The following is a 24,125-nucleotide window of genomic DNA, read 5'->3' as shown; positions in this document are numbered from 1 at the left end:
CCTTCACCTATCCCCTATCCTCCTTTCCCTCTGGCTATCACTACACTTTTGCCTGTATCTATGTGTTATTTATATATGCTTTTTGGTTAAATCCTTTACCTTCTTTCATCTAGTCCCCGAACCACCCTCTACCCCCTAGCAGGTGTCAGTCCATTCCTTGTAGCCATGACTTTGTTTCTATTTTGTTCATCAGTTTATTTTGTTCATTAGGTTCCATATATAAGTGAAATCATATAGTATTTCTACTTTTTAAATATTACTAAATTTAGTTTGCAAATATTTTGCTTACATTTTTATACCTACATTTATGCAGAACATGTAATTTATTCTTACCTTGTCTGTCAGGTTTTGGTATCAAATGTAGCTGGCATCCTATCTAATAAAAGACAAAAAGGGTAATTAACCGAACCTCCGCTACGCTTCCCATTGGCTAATCAGGGTGATATGCAAATTAACTGCCAAGAAAGATGGTGGTTAACCGCCAACAAAGATGGCGGTTAATTTGCATACGCGCAATGATGGGAGGTGAAAGGGGAAAGACGGAAGAACAGTGATCAGGAACTCAGGCGGCAGGCAAGAGCTGGGGGGCGGGCAAAGGCCGCCTTTGCCCACCCCCCAGCCGGTGATTGCCATCAGCCGGGCAGCAGGCCAGGCGGCACCCGGGCACCCCAGCACCTGACATGCAAAGGTTGGGGATGAAATGACTTTTCCCAACCACATCTGCAAATATCCTGGGGAAGGCATCACTGAAGAGTTCACAACTCTCTTACTTGGCAAGGAAAAAAAAAGTTGGCAATGGAAACAATCCCTTACATCAAAGTTAAGGTCCCTCTGGGTAAAAAAGAATATTTCCAATGTAAAGGAGGGAGCAGGCAAAAATAATAGGTTTTCATGACTTCCACTGAAGATTGAGCATATGACAGAGTCAAAATGAACATACAAATTAAAACAGACAGTGGACATTCAAATGACCTGAATCAACTGTCACTGTTTGTCCCAATAGCAGCAATGCTTATGTGATAATATAGTTTAACAAACATACAAAACAAGTCACATGATAAGAGAGGTTCAGCTTCTAAAGTAAATTGAATATGTTCTTTTAAAATTCTAATGTCCTTCCCTCTGACTATAATTCTTAATTTTCCAATCAGAAAATTACCCCAGGTGATCCAGTAACATGTAGAACTCCAGTAACCGAACTTATTTAAAAAAAAAAACATCCCAACCATTTTTAAAATATTTAAATTGATATTTTAGGGTTAAAATTATAGAAGATATTTAGATCCAAATATATTTTCTGAATAGAAAATATTTCAGTTTTTTATTTAAAAAAATAAACATAAAAAAATATATAAGTGATACATTTTCCCAAGGAACTCTGAATTAGTACCTTTCCCTTTAACTTTCTTCAAATTAAGAGAATCTATGGAGTTCCCTATACTGCACACATTTTAATGAAAGAAGACTTTCTAAGAGCATCAAATACATGTTTTCTTATTTACAAACATATTCTCTCTCTCTCTCTCTCTCTCTCTCTCTCTCTCCTATCTAATAAAAGAGAAACATGGTAATTAGCCGTAACTTCGCTACCCTTCCCATTGGCTAATCAGCGAGATATGCAAATTAACTTCCAACCAAGATGGCGGCCGGCAGCCAGGCAGCTGACGCGAACATGGAGGCTTGCTTGCTCCAGTGACGGAGGAAGCCAGGTTCCCTGCCTGCTGCTGCTGGCCTCTCAGCTGCAACTCTAAGAAACATTGTTACAAATATAGAAGCTAAACCAAACCCCAGAAACCTGCTTTCAGTCAGCCGGGATCTCAGAGCTGGAGTCGCAACAAAGTTTCAAATACAGAAGGTAAACAAAGCCCAGAAATCTGCTTTCAGCAGCCAAGGTCTCAGAGCTGGAGCCGAGCCTCAGAGCTAAAGACGGTTCTCAGCTCCAGTGACAGCCATAGAAGGTAAATAAAATCCCAGAATAAAAAAGAAAAAATAAATAAAAGAGAGGTTGGGTGCTTCAGTCACCCGCCAGCCTGAAAATGGCCCTCAGCCCTTCACCCAGACTGGCCAGGCACCCCAGTGGGGACCCCCAACCTGAAGGGGGTGTGACTAGCTGCAAACAGCCATCATCCCCTCATCCCGGCTGGCCAGGCACCCAAGCGGGATCCCCACCCTGACCTGGGACACCCTTCAGGGCAAACCAGCCGGGCCCCACCCATGCACCAGGCCTCCATCCTATATAGTAAAAGGGTAATATGCCTCCCAGCACCGGGATCAGTGGAGCTGTGAGGCCTCCTGGCCTGGGATCAGCGGAGCCACAAGGCCTCTTGAACCCGGGATCAGCGAAGCAGCGAGGCCTCCCAGCACTGGGATCAGTGGAGCCGCGAGGCCTCCCAGCACCGGGATCAGCAGAGCCGCAAGGCCTCCTGGCATCGGGATCAGCGGAGCTGTGAGGCCTCACTGCCCCTGTGTCAAGTGGAGCCGCAAGGCCTCCCAGCACCAGGATCAGCGGAGCCGCAAGGCCTCCCAGCACCGGGATCAGCAGAGCCATGAGGCCTCCCAGCACTGGGATCAGTGGAGCCGCGAGGCCTCCTGGCACCGGGATCAGTGGAGCTGCGAGACCTCCCAGCCTGGGATAAGCGGAGCCATGAGGCCTCCCGAACCCGGGATCAGCAGAGCTGCGAGGCCTCCTGGCACCAGAATCAGCGGAGCCGCGAGGCCTCACTGCCCCTCTGTCAAGCCAAGCCATGAGGCCTTCCAGCACCGGGATCAGCTGAGCAGCGAGGCCTCACTGCCCTGGTGTCAAGCGGAGCCGTGAGGCCTCCCAGCACTGGGATCAGCGGAGCCGCAAGGCCTTCTGGCCCCTGGAGCAGCGTGACAGGGGGCAGCGCCCAAACCCCCTGATCGGCCCTGCTCTGTGCATGACAGGGGATGGTGCTGCAACCTCCCCATCGACCCTGCCTTGAGTGTGACAGAGGGCGGCACCCCAACCCCCCAATCGGCCCTACCCTGAGCATGACTGAGGGTGGCATCGCAACCTCCTGATCCGCCCTGCTCTGTGCATGACAGGGGGTGGCACCCCAACTCCCCAATCGGCCCTGCTCTGAGCCCGACCAGGGGCTGTGGGGCAGGCACCTAGGGATTGGGCCTGCCCTCTGCCACCCGGGAGCGGGCCTAAGCCAGCAGGTCGTTATCTCTGAAGGGGTCCCAGACTGTGAGAGGGCACAGGCCGGGCTGAGGGATACCCTCCCCCTGCCAGTGCACAAATTTTTGTACACCGGGCCGGGCCTCTAGTGTGTGTGTATGTGTGTGTGTGTGTGTATATATATATATATATATATATATATATATATATATATATATATATATATATCTTTAAAATATATTCTTACTGATTCAGAGAGGAAGGGAGAGGAGAGTGATAGAAACATTAATGATGAGAGAGAATCATTGATCGGCTGCCTCCTACACGCCCTGTACTGGGGATCAAGCCCACAACCCGGGCATGTGGCCTGACCTGGAATCAAACTGTGACTTCCTGGTTCATAGGTCAATGCTAAACCACTGAGTCACACCCACCAGGCTCAATTCTTATTTATAAATTCATTCCAAGGACATATACAGCTTGAAAAGCTTTGGAAGCATTTTTTAAAAAAACTAGCTTTTAAGTAATAAGAAAATAGTTATAGAGGAAAGTTTAAATTAAAAGAAAAAAATTGTTTTAATTTATTCAAGAGTGGGAATATCCTCCATGAAAATGTGTACCTTAACTGTGGATGGCTGGGTGGCCTTATCACACCTTAGGAATTCAAATGCTTTTTACAGTGACAAGAAAGAGAGTTTCATCTCATTTCTCTCCCAGGGTAGATGTCTGTCAACAGAAGGTGGACATCAATAAAAGGAGGGGCTTACACAATCAATCCAGAAAGTCAGCAATCTATGAATAATCCAGAACCCAGTATTTATCTCCTCTGCCACACACCCTCCCTCCCAGCCAGTGAGCAAGATAATTACTCTCAAGTCAAACTAAATGCCCCCCCAGTCACAGTGACCCAATGCTGACATACAAAGCATACAAATAATTCTCACTCTGGCATAAAAGTGACAACTTTCTTGGAAGAAAAGCAGATACTGTAAATTTCTCAAAGTCTTCCTGAAACATTTTTTAAAGTAATTTTTACTTCTTTAGAAAAAATGCATACATGGCAAACCATCTGTAATAAAAGGTCCATTCTATAAAATTTTACCTGGTCCTACTCATATCTGCAATCATAATCATATTTACAGACAAATATATCTATACTAATAAAAGAGTAATATGCTAATTAGACTGGGAGACCTTCCAGATGTTCTTCTGGACAAAGCCATGGTGGCGGGGCCGAGGTAGAGGCGGTTAGAAGCCAAGAGGGGAGGGCAGTTGTGGGTGATCAGGCTGGTGGGGGACGGGGCCGTTGGGGGTAAGCTGACCAGCAGGGGGGCCAGTTGGGGGCAAGCAGGCCACCAGTGGGGGTCAGTTGGAGGTGATCAGGGCAGTTTGGAGTGAGCAGGCCAGCAGGGGGACAGTTGGGGATGAGCAGGCCAGTGGGGAGGAAAGGCCAGCAGGGGGGTAGGCCAGCAGGGGGGGCAGTTTGGGGTGATCAGGCTGGTGGGGGGGCATTTGGGGGCAAGCAGGCCGGCAGCGGGGGGGGGGGGGGCGAGTTGGGGGCAAGCAGGCCGGCAGGCAGAGTGGTTAGAGGCAATCAGGCAGGCAGGCAGGCAGGTGAGCGGTTAGGAGCCAGCAGTCCCAGATTACGAGAGGGATGTCCGACTGCTGGTTTAGGCCCGATTCCTGTAAACTGGCAGGACATTTTTCGAGGGGTCCCAAATTGGAGAGGGTGCAGGCCAGGCTGAGGGATACACCCTCCCCTGTGCATGAATTTCATGCACCGGGCCGCTAGTTCTAAAATAAGTTAGAAAATGTTCCTTCTCTATTTATTTTTTAATTTTTAAACATTGAATGTTATTTTTTCCTTAAATGTTTGAAAGGCTTTACCAGTGAAGTTTATCTGTGCCAGACGTTTTCTTTGTGGGAAGATTTTAAATAACAAATTTAATTTATAGTTATAGGTCTATCCATATTTTATATTTATTCTTGTGATAGTTTTAATAAGTTGTATTTTTATAGGAAGTTATTTTATCTAAATTTTCAAATTTATTTACAAATTTATGTTCATATTATCCTCTTAAAATCTTTCTAATGTCTTAAAACTTATAATAATCTTTCTTTATTTTGTTCTTGACATTGGTTATTTTTTTATCTCTTTCTTATTTATTTATATTTTTAATTGAATATATTTTGTAGGGAGTGGCTATAGGGTTAAGCCTTGGACTGACCTGTTGGCAAAGCCACAAACAAGTCCCAGCTTAGGGGGCACAGCCTTCTTAGCATAATTAGGCTTGACCTTATGATGCTCCCTAAATCTTATCTGGGTAGCTAATGGGCTGTGGGAGATGCAGCAAGTGCTGCCAAAACAAGTGAAACTCACAAGAACATTGTAACTATGGTGACCACTACCTTGTTTACCTCTGGCTATAAAATAAAGGCGCAGCTTGCCATCTGGATCTCTCTCTCTCTCTCTCTCTCTGTGGCCTCAGCCAGGCACAGGAAGATCCACCTAGACCAGTGATGGCGAACCTTTTGAGCTCGGCGTGTCAGCATTTTGAAAAACCCTAACTTAACTCTGGTGCCGTGTCACATATAGAAGTTTTTTGATATTTGCAACCATAGTAAAACAAAGATTTATATTTTTCATATTTATTTTATATATTTAAATGCCATTTAACAAAAATCAACCAAAAAATGAGTTCGTGTGTTACCTCTGACACGCGTGTCATAGGTTCGCCGTCACTGACCTAGACCCAGCTTATTCTTGCTGTCTTTTCTACATCCTTTGCTGCCTGCCCCCCCCCCCCCCCCCCCGGGCTCACCAAACCCTTGGCTGTGCTGGCACGGCACAATATTTGATATATAAGATTGTGTAAGTTTAAGGTGTTCAACATGTTAATTTGCTACATTTAATAATTATAATATGATTCCATTGTAGTGATAATTAGCACTTCCATTATGTTACATAATTAATCTTTCTTTGTAGTTATTGGCATATTGAGTTCTAGTCTCTTAGCAAGCTTGATGGTTATAATACAGTATTGTTTTCTATATTCACTGTACTGTACCTTAGATCTCCAGGGCTTATTTGCTACTCATTGCAAGTTTATACCCTTAAACAATATGTCTTATTCCCCCACTCCTCATCTCATGGTAACCACCATTTTACTCCCTGTTTTTATAAGTTTGGCTTTTTTAGATTCAATATATAAGTGATGTCATACAGTACCTGTCTCTCTCTATCTGACTTATCTCACACTATACGTTCAAGGTCCATACATGTTGTTACAAATGGCAGGATGCTTTTCTTTTCCATAGTTGGATAATATTGCATTATAAATATATGGATTAAGAAAATGTAGCATTGTGCATATGTGTATGTTTGACACACACATATTACCATATTACATCTTTTTTGTCTATTCACTCCTTGATTGGTACTTAGGTTGTCTTTTTTTATTGAATTTATTGGGGTAACATTGGTTAATAAAATTATACAAGTTTCTGGTATACAGTTCTATAATACATCATCTATCTATTTTGTTGTGTGTTCACCACCCCAAGTCAAGTTTCCCTTCCATCACCATTTATCCCCCCCGTACCCTCTTCTACCTCCCCCCATCCCCATTTAGGCTCTTTTCATGTCATGGCTATTGTGAATAATGCTTCAGTAAACATGGGAATGTATATATCTCTCTTTCTTAACTAATCTCATTGGGTTTTCTCAATTTTATTAGTCTTTTCAAAGAACCAACTTTCAGCTTTGTTGTTCCTTTCTATTGTTCATTTATTTTCTACTTCATTTTCTGCTGTATAGTATATCTCTCTATATTTTCTTTGAGTTCTATTTGCTGTTATTTTTTAACTTTTTGAAATGGATGCTAAGTTTATTGATTTTCAGCCTTTTTTGATATATAATATACATTTTTATCTATGCATGGCTTTAGTGACAGTGTACAAGTTTTGATACATCAAATCAAACTCAATTCAAAAGATTTTTAAATTTCTAATTTGATTTCTTTTGTTTATTTGAAATTTTTCCAAACATTTAGGAATCATCATCTTTTTATTATCAATCTTGATCTTAATTGCTCTGTAATTTCAATCCTCTGTTATTTTCAATTTTATATATTTTTATTTGTTCTTGAAAAGAATATGTACTCTGCAGTTGTTGAGCATAGTGCTCTACAGATGTCAACTAGATCAAATTTGTCAACTATGTTGATCAAATCATCCATATCCATATTTTGCCTAGTTATACTATCAGATACTAAGAGAGGTATGTTAAGATCGTTCGCTGTGAATAAAGACTTGTTATTTTCCTGATACTTTATATATTTTGAGACCATGCTGTTGACTGAATATCAACTTAGGATTATTTTGTTTTTCTTGTTAATAGAACCTTTTCATCATTACAAAGTATCTCTAGAAATAATCTCTGCTTTAAAGCCCAAGATCTCTGATATTAATGTAGCCATATCAACTATTTTTTTTTCATTATTGTTTGCATGGTACGTCTTTCTCATATTTTATTTTCAACATTCTGTGTCTTTTGTAGGCAGGTAATTGTTAGTTAACTGCTTTTCATTTTTTTAATCTAGTAGGATACTCTGTCTTTTCTTGGAGCATTTACTCCATTCACATTCAATGTAATTGCTAATATTTTACTACTTACTGACTATATGCTCAAATGCTCTATGTTATTTTTTTTAAATCCTTTCTTGACTTCTTTTGGGCTGATTATTTTTCTGTTGTTACATTTTCCCTCTCTATTATCATTCTTTTATGCTTACACAAGAGATTGCATTATTCATATTTGACTTATGAAAATCATATAAAATTGGCATTTTTCTTTCTTCCCAGGAAATACTTCTCTTTTCATTCTCTTAATAGTGTCCTTCACAGAGCATTTATTTTAATGAAGTCCATCTTACAAATTTTTTCTTTCACATTCATGCTTTTGGTGTTGTATCTAAAAAGTCAACACCATCTCTTTGTCACATCTACTGCGAGGATGAAGACCAGTCTCAGCAATCAAACTGTCAACATTCCAGAAAATGTTGACATCACTCTGAAGGGATTCACAGTTATGTGAAGGGCCCCAGGGGAACCCTGCAGAGGACTTCCATCACGTCATCAATGTAGAATTCACTCTTCTTGGAGAGAAAAAGAAGAGACTTCTGGTTGACAAATGGTGCAAATAGGAAGGAACTGACCACCATTCACACTATCTACAGTCATATACAGAACATGATCAAGGGTGTTTCACTGAACTTCCCTTACAAGATGAGGTCTGTTTACACTCACTTCCCCATCAATGTCGTTACTCAGGAGAATGATTGTCTTGTTGAGATCAGAAATATCTTGGGCTAAAAATACATTCACAGGGTTCAGATGAGGTCAGGCATTGCATGTTCAGTATCTCAAGCCCAGAAAGTTGAGTTATTTCTTGAAGGAAATGACTTGAACTTGTATCAAATTCAGCTGCTTTGATTCAGCAGCCACAACAATTAAAAACAAGGATATCAGAAAAATTTTGGATAGTATTTATGCTTCTGAAAAAGGAACAGTTCAGCAGGTTGATGAATAAGATCTAAGTTTCCAGCTACAGAAGCAGCAAGGTGCTGGATAATTCCTCAGACTTATTTATGAGATTTTAAAGATGAAATAAACGCCATATACTGATTTTGGGGAGAAAAAAGTCACCACCAAACCCAATGTTACCCTCCAATTTTCTCCTATATTATCCATTAGGAGTTCATAGTTTTGCATTTTACATCTAGGTCTATGATCCATTTTCAGTTGATTTTTGCGAAAGGTGCAAGATCTGTGTCTAGATTTGTTGTTGTTTTTTAATTTTGCACGTGGATGTATAGTTGTTCACCATTTGTTGAAGATTATCCTTTCTCCATTGAATTGTCAAAGATAAGATAAATGGTGGTAATGATTTTCACAACAATTTATTTAATACCACTGAACTGTATATGGGTAAGATATTAATTGTTATATGTATATATGTTATGTGTATTTTTCCACAATAAATAATGAAAAATAAAACAAATAAACTAACTAAAGATAAGTTGACTGTATTTATGTGGACAGCTTTCTCTTCTGTTCCATTGATTTATTTATTCTTTCAACAACACCACATTGTCTTGATTATTGTAATTTTCTTAGTAAGTCCTTAAGTTGGGTAGTATCAGCCCTCCAATTTTGTTCTCCTTCAACATTGTGTTGCATATTCTAAGTCTTTTTCCTTTCTATATAAAATTTAGAATAATTTTGTCCACATTCACAAAATAACTTATTGGTATTTTGATTGGGATCGCATTAATCTACAGATCAAGTTGTGAAGAATGGATATCTTGAAAGTATTGAATTTTTCTAGTTCAGGTACATGGAATATTTCTCCTTTCATTTAGATCTTCTTTTATTTCTTTCATCACAGTGTTGTAGTTTTTCTCATATTGATTTTCAAATATTTTTTAGATTTATATCTAATTTTTTTTTACTTTTTTGGTGCTAATGTAAATGACATTGTGTTTTTTATTTCAAATTTCAGTTATTTGTTGCTGGTGTATAAGAAAGCAATTCACTTTTGTATGTTAACATGATACCCTCCAATATTATGATAATTGCTTATTAGTTACAGAAATGTCTTCATTGACTCATTGCAAATTTTGAGAGAGAGAGAGAGAGAGAGAGAGAGAGAGAGAGAAAGGAATGGAGAGGGAGAAAGAGAGAGAAACATAGAAATGAGAGTAAAACATTGATCAGCTACCTCCTGCACTCCCCACCCCAGCCCCACCAAAGATCAAGCCCGAAACCTTGGCATGTACCATGATTGGAAATCAAACCAGCAACCTTTTGGTGCATGGGACAATGCCTAGCCAACTGAGCCACACGAGCCAGGGCTCATTGGGATTTTTATAAAAGACAATCATGTTATCTGGGAACAAAAACAGGTTTTAAAAGATTTTTTCCTATTTTTATTTTCTTTTATTATTCTCACATTAGCCACAACTTCCAATATGATGTTGCATTGGAGCAATGAGGGGTATCTTTGCCTTGTTCCTGATCTTAGAAGAAAAGTATTTAGTTTCTCACCAATAAGTATGATGTTTACTGTAAGTTTGTTGTAAATGTTCTTTACCAAGTTTAAGAAGTACCCCTCTATTCCTAGTTTGACAAAGATTTTTGTCATGATTGGTGTTGGATTTTGTCAAATGCTCATTCTGTTGATACAATCATATGATTTTTCTTCTTTAGCCTATTTATATAATTTAATAATGGCCTGCTGTACCTGGAATGAATCCCATTCAGTCATGTTGTATAATTCTATTTATTCATTGTTGGACTTGATTTGCTAATATTTTTTTGAGGATTTTTACATCTGTGTTCATGAGATATATTGGTCTATAATTTTTCTTTCTTGTGATGTATCTGTCTAGTTCTGGTATTCAGGCAGTGCTAGCTCCATAGAATGTGTTAGAAAGTGTTTCCTAGAAGGGGTGGTAGAGAATTAGTATTTCTTCCTTAAATACCTGGTAGAATTCACCAGTGATCAATTGGGCCTGGTGCTTTCTGTTTTGAACGGTTAATTATTGATTCAATTTTTAAAATAGATATTGGTCTACCGGTATTCAGATTTTCTATTTCTCCTTGTGTTAGTTTTGGCACATTGTTTCTCTCAAAGCATTGATTCATTTTATATAGGTTATCAAATATGTGGGCATAGAGCTGTTCATAATATTTAGTACCCTTTTTTATATTTTTTATTGATTTCAGAGAGGAAGGGAGAGGGAGAGAAAGATAGAAACATCAATGATGAGAGAGAATCATGGATCGGCTGCCTCCTGAACACCCCACTGGGGATCAAGCCCACCTGGGCATGTGCCCTGACCAGGAATTTAACTGTGACCTCCTGGTTTACTATAGGTCAATGCTCAACCACTGAGCCACGTCGGCCAGGCCAATATTTGTTATCCTTTTAGTGCCTATGAAACCAGTAGTGATGGCCCTTCTTTCATTTCTGATATTAGTAATTTGTCTCTTTTCTCTTTTTTCTTAGTCAGCCTGCCAGAAGCTTATTGATTTTATTGATCTTTTCAAAGAATCAGCTTTTAGTTTCTTTGATTTTCTTTATTGATTTCCTGTTTGTAATTTCATTCATTTCTGTTTTATTTTTTTCTCATTTCTTCTGTTACTTTTAATTTGTTTTATTTTCCTAGTTTCTTAAAGTGGAAGCTTAGATTACTGATTTCAGATCCTTGTAGTTTTCTAATATATGTATTCAGTACTATAAATTGTCCTCTAAGCACTATTTCTGCTGCATCTCACAAATTTTGATAAGTTGTATTTTCACTTCATTTAGTTAAAAATATTTAAAATTTTTAGTCTTGAGATGTTTTAGTTGACCCATTTGTTATTTAGAAGTGTATTGTTTAATTTCCAAGTTTGGGAGCTTTTCATCTATCCTTTTGCAACTAATTTCTAGGTTGTTTTTTTTCATTTATTTTTTTTTAAATATGTTTTTATTGATTTTAGAGTGAGAGGAAGGGAGAAGGAGAGAGGGAGAGAAAGGGAGAGAAACATCAATGCGAGAGTGAAACATTGATGGGTTGCTTCCTACACATCCCTCCTTCCACCCCCCCTCCCCCCCCGCCCACCCCCCCCCCCCCCACCCACCCCCACAGGAAATGGAGCCTGCAACCCAGAAGGTACCCTGTCTGGGAATGGAACCTGCCACCTTTTGGTTCATTGAACAATGCTCAACCAAATGAGCCATACCAGCCAGGGCTAATTTCTAGTCTAATTCCACTGGGACCTGAGAGCTTACTTGATATGATTTCTATTCTTTTATCTTTGTTAAGGTGTGTTTTTATGGCCCAGAAAGTGTTGTATCTTGGTAAATGTTCCATGTGAGCTTGAGAAGAATGTATATTCTGCTATTGTTGCATGAAGCATTCAATAAATGTCAGATCCAGATATTGATGGTGCTGCATTGTTTAATTATGGCCTTATTAATTTTCTGTCTGCTGAATCTGTCAATTACTGATGGAGGGGTTTGAAGTCTCCAACGATAATAGTGATTCCTCTAGCTGTCCTTGAAGTTCTGTCCATTTTTGCCTTACATATTTTGATGTTCTGTTGTTAGACAAATATACATTAGGGATTGTTATGCCTTCTTAGAAAATTGACCACTTTATTATCATGTAATATTCCTCATTATTGCTGATAATTTTCTTTGCTCTGAATTCAGCTTTGCCTGAAATTAATATAGTTGCTTAGCTTTCATTTGATTGGTGTTAAAGTGCTAAATCTTTCTCCATCCCTTTGCTTTTAACCAGTTTGCCTTTATATTTAAAGTGAGTTTTTGTCGACAACATATAGTTCGGTCTTATTTTTTTATCCACTCTGACAGTCTCTGTCTTTTAATTGGTATGTTTAGACCATTGACAGTTAAAGTGATTATTGATATAGTTTGATCTACCATTTCCTAACAGTATTGCCTAAGGGTATTTGTTGTCCTTGTTTCCTTCCTCCCTTCCTTCCTTCCTTCCTTCCTTCCTTCCTTCCTTCCTTCCTTCCTTCCTTCCTTCCTTCCTTTCTCTCTCTCTCTCTCTCTCTCTCTCTCTCTCTCTCTCTCTCTCTCTCTCCCTCCCTCCCTCCCTCCCTCCCTCCCTTCCTCCCTTCCTTCCTTCCTTCCTTCTTTCCTTCCTTTCTCCCCCCCCCCCTCTGGTTTTATTTGAGCATTTTATATGGTTATATTTTCTCTCCTCTCTTAGTATATCAATTATACTCCTTTTTAACTTTTCTTTGGTTGCCTTAGAGTTTGTAGTGAACCAATTTACAACTACCCTAAGTCCACTTTAAATAACACTGTTACACTAAATAAAATCTCTCATAAACTTAAGAAACAAAGTCATAGTAGAGAGAATGGAACTTCCTCAAATACACAGTCAACACCCCCCCCACCCACCCATTTGAGTCTGTAGATGGTAGAAGATAAAGAATTAACCTCAAATATTCCAAAGAGTATAACTGAGTTTCCCATAGTCTTTCATGGTTGAGAAGATAGAGACCTGTCAGCATCACATCTTGAGAAACTGGGAAAAATTAGAAGTGAACAAATTAGATATGGATTACTAAAACTACAATTCAGACTTGACCCAGTCCAATCTCTGATTGGATTGATTTGATCAGCCCCTCACCCTAGCTGATTAGAAGAGGAAGCTATGCACTTATGATTTGCCTACTTTAGTGGGAAAAAGATATATATATATATATTCATACATAAAAGTATAAATTTTATGAATATATAATTTGAGATCCTATTATAAAACATCTTTATTCATATTTGAAGTATGTCCATATATGTGCATATCCTATCTAATAAAGAGGTAATATGCAAATTGACCATCACTCCAACACAAGATGGCCGCCTCCCTGTGGACACAAGATGGCCAGCAGGGGAGGGCAGATGGGAGGGACCAAGCCTGCAGGGGAGGACAGTTGGGGGAACCCAGGCCTGCAGTGGAGGGCAGTTGGGGGGACCCAAGCCTGTAGGGAAGGGAAGTTGGAGGGGGACCCAGGCCTGCAGGGGAAGGCAGTTAGGAGCAACCAGGCTGGCAAGGGAGGGAAGTTAGGAGTGACTGGGCCAGCAGGGGAGGGCAGTTGGGGGTGACCAGGCCTACAGGGGATGACAGGGGTGACCAGGCCAGTGGGGGAGGGCAGTTGGGGGTGACCAGGCCTACAGGAGAGGATAGTTAGGGGTGACCAGGCCAGTGGGGGAGGGCAGTTGGGAGTGACCAGGCCTGCAGGGGAGAGAAGTTAGGGGTAACCAGGCTGGCAAGGGAGGGAAGTTAGGGGTGACTGGGCCAGCAAGAGAGGGCAGTTGGGGGCGACCAGGCCTACAGGGGAAGGCAGTTGGGGGCAACTAGGCCGGCAGGGGAGGGCAGTTAGGGGTGACCAGGTCAGCAGGGGAGGGCAGTTAGGGGCAATCAGGCCAGCAGGTGAGCAGTTAGGCATCGATCAGGCTGGCAGGTGAGTGGTTAGGGGGTGATCAGGCTTGCAGGCAGAAGTAGTTAGGGGCAATCAGGCAGACAGGCAGGCAAGCGGTTGGGAGCCAGCAGTCCTAGATTGTGAGAGGGATGTCCAACTGCCCGTTTAGGCCCAGGGATCGGGCCTAAACGGGCTGTTGGACATCCCTCTAGGCGTCCCAGATTGGAGAGGGTACAGGCTGGGCTGAGGGACACCCCCCGCAACCCCATGCACGAATTTTGTGCACCGGGCCTCTAGGTATGTATAATTTTTACTCAGAAGAAAATTATGTAAAACTAGTGTTTTTTAGGCTTTATGGACTAAACAATTTAGGATAGCATCTATTTTCTTATCTAATTTAATATTATTAGGAGACAGGTGAAACTGTCTTCTAATAGAAGACCAAATATTTTTTTCTCTATTTTCCATTTGGTCCAGGGCACTAAAATTTAGAAGACCAATTATATACAATTCTTAAGAAATTTAAACATAGAATTTTTTTTATTTAATAAAAGCTAGTTAGGAAAAATCATCTGATGTTAAACTCAGATTGATCAATCACAATTTTTTCTCTGAATTTACCTGAGGACTTATTTAAACTTCAGTTTTATGAATAACAAATAATTTTACTTTTATACTTATATATTGCATAGAAAGTAAGCATAGTTTCATATTATTTTTCTAGTTATCATGTAAGCTGTTTTACTCTAAGATAACTAAAAGAAATTAAAATATCTTCTAATTTAAAAATAATTGAGGTTTAGCCACTTGCCTTATTTTATAAAAATTCAATATTTAGCAACTATTTTAACATGATAGAGTGAGAAGTAGTGAATGGTATATACAGAATGTTAAAAAGTAATATTTTTTATAGGCAGAGCTTCTAGATGCTGCAGCTGGCATTCATGTACGGTTCAGATTTGGTGGTGTAAGTATGGATGAATTCTTATTTGTAGTTTTTTTTAAATATATTTTTATTGATTTCAGAGAGGAAGGAAGAGGGAGAGAGAGTTAGAAACATCAATGATGAGAGAGAACCACTGATCAGTTGCCTCCTGCACACCCCCACTGGGGGTCGAGCCCGCAACCCAGGCATGCGCTCCTGACCGGAATCGAACCTGGGACCCCTCAGTCCACAGGCCGATGCTCCATCCACTGAGACAAACTGGCCAGGGCCTTACTTGTACTTTCAGAGCACATTTATATTTAATTTTAAAGATGTAATTGTTTAAATGTAAACCATTTTGTTATTAGATTACAACGGTCCTTTGTACTTTTCCATCTACAGGCTAAATTTCCACCTGACATATACTATAAAATTTTTACTGAAAGACACATTGAAGATCTGTGTGCTAATAGCCCTAGAGATTACACAAAACTTTCAGCAAAATATGCATCTCATATTAGAAGTGATAATCTTCAGAAACAGGATTGTAGAGGCTGGTATCGTCGTATAGAGAACAATGGCTGGAGGCTTGTTTCTGATAGAGTAAGAAAAAAGAAATATTAATAATTTTGAATGTTTAATATTTATAAACCAATTTATCTTTTTAAAAAATAATTTTAAATTACATTTAAATAGTAAATCCTAGTAATTTAGTTGATAAAAATTGCTTAGTTAACTACTCTGGGGTTACTAATGATACTTCAAGGTATAAAAATATATCTCTTTTTTTCTTACATTTATTTCTACTTTTAGTAGTTTTGATTGAAGCCATCTTTAGGTACTCCCTGGTACTCAGCAGTTTACCATTTTGATATCAAAGCAAATGTGAGGATATTGACTCTGTATTATACGTGGACTAGAAATGGGAGTTATTTGAGAATATAACATTTTCTCTTACAGAGCTTATAATAGCAGAGACTGGTGGAAAATCATTTGAATTTTCATGGTTGGGAAACTTAACATGTATTCATATTAATTGACCACAGTGATTTTAAATATACATAAATCCTAATGCTATATGTGATTCAGGAACTTTTCTATAGACAGCCATGTTTAATCTCTTTTGTGGAAATAATTCCTACTTAAGGATATTTGTAAGGTTACATTTTATAGGTTAACACGATCTGGTTCTGTAGCTCTAGATGTCTGTTTATATTGCTTCAAATATCTTCATCAAATCTTCAGTCCTCAGATGATAGAATGTGGTATGTTGAATATACTAAATATGAAAAGTGAAAATGATCAAGGTATGCATTTATTCAACAAACTTGATTGCATACCAACCATGTGTCAGGCATTGTACCAAATGCTAAGGATATAATAGTAAATAAGAATAGTTGCTCTCCTCAAGCAGTTTCCCTTTTAGTTTGGGAGACATTTAGTAAACAGGATATTTCAATATAATGCAATAAATATGTGCTTTAATAGTGGCAAATATAGAATGTTGTGAGGAAGAGCAAACTCTCCTCATTATTTAATGTGTGTGTGGTGGACGAAGGGGGAAGAATCAGAAGTAGGAAAATAGACTACCAGTTAGGATACAGTGTCATACAAGGGAAACCATATACTCTCAGGACATAATGGTGAGACTTCTGTGTTCTTGGAACCTACCTATACTCCTTAAAGATTAGGGTCTTCAAAAGCCACCAGCACTAAGAATAGGTCAGGTCTGTTCTTGTGAGAAATTAAAACACTTAGAATATGTCTATTCATTCAACAAGTACTTATTAAGTACCGCAGTACACTAGCACCTGGTCAGTCTTTCTGTGGCATGTGCCTCTAGCGGTGGTTCTCAACCTTCCTAATGCCGCGGCCCTTTAATACAGTTCCTCATGTTGTGGTGACCCCCAATTTCATTGTTACAAATTGAACATAATTAAAGCATAGTGGTTAATCACAAAAACAATATGTAATTATATATGTGTTTTCCAATGGTCTTAGGCAACCCCTGTGCAAGGGTCGCGACCCACAGGTTGAGAACTGCTGCTCCCTGTGCTATTCACCCATCACTAAATTAGAACTACCTTTCAAGGGTTTATCTTACCCTCTATTTCTACCTTGGCATATTCGTATTGAGCACTCAGAATTTATTGTGTACAGTCAGATAACCTCACAATCAGTATTTCAACATTTTGTATATTCTTGTTTTATTTCTCAATAGTTTTGGTTGTCTACTGAACATGCAATTGGAGACAAAAAGGAAACCAAATTTCATTTCTCTAAACTGAAAAGAAGACAAGATATAGAAAAAAAGAGAAAAATTAGAAAAATAGAATGGATGAGGCAAATGTAAGTTGATGAAAGACTTACTAAAAAGTATATAGTATTTTAAGGTTTTATTTTTTTGCTATTATTACTAAAATAACTATGTTATATATTTATTTTTCAATATGATAGAAAGCTTTATTTCCATGGAATTATACCACTGGGTTTCCAAAGTCCCATTTCCCTACAGAGGAAGTGTAGCTGGGATTTCTTTCTCTCTTTTTTTTTTTTTTTTTTTAATGTTTTTTATTGATTTTTTTAGAGAGAAGGGAGAGGAAGAGATAAGAGACATCGATAGACTACCTCCTGCGCATTCCCCATGGGGATCGAGCCTGCAACCTGGGCTTGTGCCCCTACTGGAATCAAACTGGCCACCTCTTGGTGCATGGGATGATGCTCTACCAATTGAGCCACACCAGCTGGGTTGGGGTTTCAATAGAGCTAGAAGCAAAACCAGTGTCTAGAGTTTCCTTTCCACGTTGGAGCCAGTCCAATCCAGCATCAGGCTAGCTGCAGTCCATTAATGCGGGTTGGGGAGAGTGTCATTCATGCACCAGGCCTCTAGTTTAAAGTAGTAAAGGGATGCCCTGGCCAGTGTGGCTCTGTTGGTTGGAACATCATCCCTTACTCTGAAAAGTTCCCAGTCAGGACCCATACCTGGGTTGTGGGTTTGGTCCCAGTGTGGGAGGCAGCCGATTGATGTTTTTCTTTCTCTCCATTCCTCTCTAGAAAGTCAAATAAAAATAATAATAATTAAAAGGAAGAAGTATCTAATCTTAAGTGTCTGGACATATGAGAAATTAAAACATGGAGAAACTCATAAAAAATCCATTCACCCCCAGCCTTCCAGAAGTTTCTGATTTCTAAATGCATTTTTGTTGTGGCATGAGTATTAGTTAATAAATATGGGCCAGTTGGTACCATCATTTAATTATTCTTTCATTTAATCAATGTCTACTAGTTGCCTTTTATGTTCAGGGAAGAGATTATAGAATTGAAAGATTGCAAGTTCCATGAGGGAATTTCACTTTTGAACAGATTGCTTTACAAATGGTTGACAATAACTATCTATTAAATGAATAAGCCAATGAAGAACTCTAGAAAAATGATGAAATCATACTTTCTTAAATTTGTGCTCTAGCTAACCAACTTAAATCAAGAGGCATGTTTCTGCTTCTATAAAATGCATTAGCTTTCATAGATCATTATCCATTTAAAGTCTGACAAAGCAAAAACTTCCTGAGGTCATGGGTGTATCTTCTCACTGTCACATCTGTTGCCATCCAGGATTGTGTAAGTCTTCTTTTATTGAATACATACTATGTGCCAGCGGTTGTTGTAAATGTTTTATAGGGTTTTACACTTCCAATGTAGATCTTAAAATGAAAAACAATAAAAATGTTATATTCTAGTAATCTTAGTAAGGACAACTTCTGTCTATTCACTCAGCTCATGTTTGTGGGATGCATTAATTTATGTGCTCAGACTAATATAAGAGAACAGTACTTTATTTAAAAAAAAATATTTATTGTTGAGATTATTACAGATGTCCCTCTTTCCCCCCCCCCATTGTCCCCCTCCACCCAGTTCCTGACCCACCCCTGGCCTTCACCATCCTATTGTCTATGTCCACAGGTAGTGCATATATGCATATCAGATCTTTGTTTAATCTCTTCCTGCTCCCTTACCTCCCTTCCCTCTGAGAATCATCAGTCTGCTTCATTTCCAGGCCTCTGATTCTATTTTATTCACCAGTTTATTCTAATCATTAGATTTATTATTCGTTTATTTTGACATTTAGATTCAATTCTTGATAGGTATTTATTTGTTGCCATTTTGTTGTTCATATTTGTGACCTTTTTCTTCTTCCTCTTCTTAAAGAATATCCTTCAACATTTCATATAATACTGGTTTGGTGGTGATGAACTCCTTTAGCTTTTTCTTATCTGTGAAGCTCTTTATCTGATCTTCCTTTCTAAATTATAGCTTTGCTGGTAGAGTAATCTTGGTTGTAGGTCCTTGCAATTCATCACTTGAATACTTCTTGCCACTCCATTCTGGCCTGCATAGTTTCTGTTGAGAAATCAGCTGACAGTCGTATGGGCATTCCCTTATAGGAAACTAACTGCTTTTCTCTTGCTGCTTTTAAGATTTTCTCTCTTTAGCCCTTGGCATTTTAATTATTATGTGTCTTGGTGTGGTCCTCTTTGAGTTCCTCTTGTTTGGGGGTCTCTGTGCTTCCTGGACTTGTAAGTCTATTTCTTTCAACAGGTAGGGGAAGTTTTCTGTCATTATTTCTTCAAATAGGTTTTTAGTATCTTGCTCTTTCTCTTCTTCTGGCACCCCCATAATGCGAATGTTGGTATGCTTTAAGTTGTCCCATAGGCTCCTGACATTATCTTTATATGTTTTTATTCTTTTTTCTTTTTTTTTCATTTTTCTTTTTTTTTTATTTATTGCTTAAAGTATTACAAAGGGTATTACATATGTGTCCATTTTATCCCCCCGCCCTAGACAGTCCCCTAGCCTCCCCTATCCCCCAGTGTCTTATGTCCATTGGTTATGCTTCTATGCATGCATACAAGTCCTTTAGTTGATCTCTTACCCCCCTACCTCCTGCCCCCCAACCCTCCCCGGCCTTCCCGCTGCAGTTTGACAATCTGTTTCAGGCAGCTCTGCCTCTGTATCTGTTATTGTTCAAAAGTTTATAATGGTCTCTATTATCCATGAATGAGTGAGATCATGTGGTATTTTTCCTTCATTGACTGGCTTATTTCACTTAGCATAATGCTCTCCAGTTCCATCCATGACATTGCAAATGGTAAGAGTTCCTTCCTTTTTAGAGCAGCATAGTATTCCATCGTGTAGATGTACCACAGTTTTCTAATCCATTCATCTACTGATGGGCACTTGGGCTGTTTCCAGATCTTAGCTATGGTGAATTGTGCTGCTATGAACATAGGGGTGCATATATCCTTTCTGATTGGTGTTTCTGGTTTCTTTTTACTGTTCTGGTTGGGTGTTTTTTTCCCCCCTCACATTTCAAATCATTGCTTTGATTCTCAGAATCCACCACTCTGCTGTTGAATCTCTCTATCTTATTCTTTATTTCAGTCAGTGTATGCATAATTTCTGACTGGTTCTTTTCCATTTTTTTGGAGGTTTCTAGAAGATTCTTGAGTAACTTTATAACTGTGGTTTTGAACTCTATATTTGGTAGTTTGCTTTCTTCCATTTGTGACATGTTTCTTTGTCTCCACATTTTGGCTGCTTCCCTGTGTTTCTTTCTATGTATTGGGCAGAGCTGCTATGTCTCCTTGAGTTGGTAGAGTGCCTTGTGTAGTAGGTGCTCTATAGGAACCAGTGGCTGAGCCTCCCCAGTCACCTGAAAAGGGAGCTCCAGGCACATCCTTTTGTGTACTGTGTGCACAGTCTTATTGTAGTTGAGACTTGACTGCTATTGGTGTCACTGGGAGGAATGGACCTCCAGGACAATTGGCTATGAAGACCAGCTGTGACTACAGTGGGAGAGCTACTATGCAGAAGACAACCCCATGGAGCAGGACTTGCTTCAGTGGGGCTTTGGTGCTCACTGAGTCTGACCCTTGAGTATGTCTCTTATGGATGTGTAGAGTTATAATCTGATATGATCTGATGCTGACCACTGAGTACACTGACTCTTGGGTCTCCAGGAAGGTGAAAAGTCAGCCACTGCCTGGGGCCACCCAGCAGAAGCTACAGAGAGATATTCAGATTCCTCCTATTTGTATCGGGTTTGGAAGTGCCCAGATGAGGCCCAGCTATGAAGCAAGGCAGGCTGGTGCTGGTGCCAGGTCTTGGGCCTTTTATTGATAGGTTTGAGGCTCCCTGAACCAGCTGCAACTTGCTTGAGAGATTTTAGCCTGAGCAAGGACAGGCCATTCATATGCAAAAAGCCACTGCACACAGGTTGGGTGGAGTTGTAATTTGGATGAGGTGGGGTCTCAAGGAATCACCAGGACAGAGCAAACAGAAATGGCTGCCAGTCATCCCTGCAATCAGGGAGGTCCCAGCATAGAAACAATGATCCCTGTGAGCATCTCCGTCTGGAAGAAAGCCACCCCCAAGTTCCTGCCTCGATGCCAGAAAATCTAGTTCCTCCTCCTTTGTGTCTGTGTCCACCAGAGCCTTGCCCTAGTGCTGGAGCTCAGAGGAAGTGAGACCTTGTAAGTTCAGTTGGTGGTGCTGGTCTTTTAGGAGGAGCAGCTGGGTCTCCAGCAGCCTCTGTGTCACTGAGCTCCAATCCACACTGGTTTTTACAGCACATAATTCTTTTTCTTATTCTTTTTGTTTCTCAGAGGGCAGAGGTCCCGTCTCCGGTTTTCCCGCAACTTGGCGCTCCGTGCTCCAGTCATCTGCCTTGCTTTGCCGGGCTGCCTCCTCCCATCTGCCTCGGGCCTCCTCTCCATTGTCCCCTTTCTTCCACACCACCCAGCCAGCTTCTCCCCGGGACGCGCTGTCCTCCCTCCCCCCGTACCCGGGTGAGTCCCCTCAGGGTCTCCTCTCACGCCACCCCACAAACGGACCCCAACCCCCGCCCATCAGCTTCTCCCCCTTTGCCTTTTCTTCTCCCTTGAAGATTCCTCCATCTATCCCGACCCCGTCACTCCTCCCTCTTCTCATTCTCCTTCCTCTACATTGGCCGGCACCCTCCCACCAGCGCCTCTTCCCCCACTCACTCTACAGCACGTAATTCTTTTTTTTTTTTTTTTTTTTTTTAAAGGTTCACCATCGCTGCTCTATCCACTGAGCCAAACCGGTTTCGGCAGAGAATGATGATTTTTTTTTTTATTAAATATATATTTTATTGATTTTTTACAGAGAGGAAGGGAGAGAGATAGAGAGTTAGAAACATCGATGAGAGAGAAACATCGATCAGCTGCCTCCTGCACATCTCCTACTGGGGATGTGCCCGCAACCCAGGTACATGCCCTTGACCGGAATCGAACCTGGGACCTTTCAGTCCGCAGGCCGACGCTCTATCCACTGAGCCAAAACGGTTTCGGCTACAGCACGTAATTCTTATTGCCCATAGGTACTTCTTTTCCCAGTTCTGGGACCCTGGGCTGTAGTCTGGTGTGGAGCTGGGACCCCTTGCTCCTCCAGGCAGCCTCCACAAAGACGATCTCCCTCCCTACTAACAAAGTGGCACATGTGGGTGCTGGACCCTGTTCCGTGCCTCTGCACCTCTTACCAGTCTCAGTGTGCTTTCTTCTCTACTTCTCTAGGTGTAGGGATTATATTCAGTCAGCTTCCCAGAGGTTCTGGATGATGGTTGTTCTGTATTTTATTTGTAATTTTGATGTGGTTGTGGGAGGTGGCGAGTACAGGCATTTACCTATGCCACTATCTTCTGTTTTTGTTTTTTCAAGAGAACTGTACTTTAGAAGTATGGGCTTAAAATCAGATTTGGCTCTGATATATATATTACATACATATTATTGAACAATTTCTTAATTTCTCTAAGTCTCAATTTCCTCATGAATAAAATGGGAATAAAAATAGCTGTCTCAAATGGCTGTCTTTTTAAAGAGAATGAAACAAGATGATGTATCAGAAGTACCTGACACAAAAAAGATGTCGATAACTCTCTTCCCTTTTTTTATTCCTCTCTTTCTCTTTCCTTCCCTCTTTATCATTAGCAATGTGACCTTCTAAAAGTTACTAAACTCTTTTAGTATTTCCTTATCTATAAAACAAGTTGGCCAATTATTTGGCTCCAAGATCCTTTGATTCTATAATGATATGATTCAGTGATATAATAACTTAGTGTTTTTTTATATCATAAAAATCCAACTTACTGAGAGGTAATTTTGAAATGAAGCTTCTCTGGTTAGTGTGGTTACTTATGCTGCTTTGCTTTTTCCAAAAGATCCCATCACAGAACTTGGTTTAGAGGTATTTGAGTTAAGTAGGATAAAAAGATGGTTTATATTTAAATAGTATTATAACAATATATACTAAGTGCATCTATTAGTAATTATGTATTCCAAAGGATTTTTGTCTCTCTTCCTTTCCTCTACTTAGGTACTATAAAGGACACCTGGAGGCTAAGTCAACAAATCTAAAAACTCTAGGTTTAATTCACAGAGCATCAAAGGGGCTAATAAAATCTATTGAAGATGGCGGAATAGATTCTGTGATGGAATGGGAAGTGGATGAAGTGCTGAACTGGACAAATACACTGAACTTTGATGAGTAAATACATGTTACTATTCTTGGGGAACAAGGGCAGGCATCATATTTTTATTTCTAATATTTTCCACTCCCAAGTTGAATCTAGGGGGTCACAAACATAATCTCCTCTCCCCAAAATGAGTATGCATTACTTGTTTGAAAGAAAGAAGAAGAAATGAGGGTGAAAGGTATAAAAGGGATGATCTAAAAATAGAAAAAAGAAAAACTAGAAAGGTGTTCTTTACTGTCAGACTTTATTCTTAGGCCTTAGTCTAAATCTGCTTTATTTTTTACTTTGGGATTTAGAAACAAGGCTAAGAACATGCAATTAATAATATGAAGAATTTCCTTAGTGTATAGTCCTTGATCTTCCCAATGTGAAACATTAAAAAGTTATTCTTTTTCAGTGACATACTATGGCCCTTGGAAAACTAATTTTTTAGGAATTTTTTGGTGTGTGATGAAATTCAAAAATATTTAATATAACCATCAGGGAAATTCAAGTTAAAACCA

General features: G+C 39.8%; 1 protein-coding gene across 1 annotated transcript in view; it reads left to right on the top strand.

Annotated features, from left to right (window-relative positions):
* The window catches only part of CUNH11orf65 (chromosome unknown C11orf65 homolog), a 76,074-nt gene that overhangs the window by 39,475 nt on the left and 12,474 nt on the right, over positions 1–24,125 (top strand). Inside the window, exons 4-7 of the mRNA XM_036324513.1 lie at positions 15,060–15,113; positions 15,474–15,674; positions 17,293–17,420; positions 23,463–23,633. Coding sequence (XP_036180406.1) covers positions 15,060–15,113; positions 15,474–15,674; positions 17,293–17,420; positions 23,463–23,633 — 554 coding nt within the window. The remainder of the gene's footprint in view (positions 1–15,059; positions 15,114–15,473; positions 15,675–17,292; positions 17,421–23,462; positions 23,634–24,125) is intronic.

Source organism: Myotis myotis, unplaced genomic scaffold (assembly GCF_014108235.1).
Source record: "Myotis myotis isolate mMyoMyo1 unplaced genomic scaffold, mMyoMyo1.p scaffold_m19_p_10, whole genome shotgun sequence".
In the NCBI taxonomy this organism is placed as follows: Eukaryota; Metazoa; Chordata; class Mammalia; order Chiroptera; family Vespertilionidae; genus Myotis; species Myotis myotis.
Note: the sequence above shows the minus strand (reverse complement) of the source record. Positions and strands in the feature narration are given on the sequence as shown.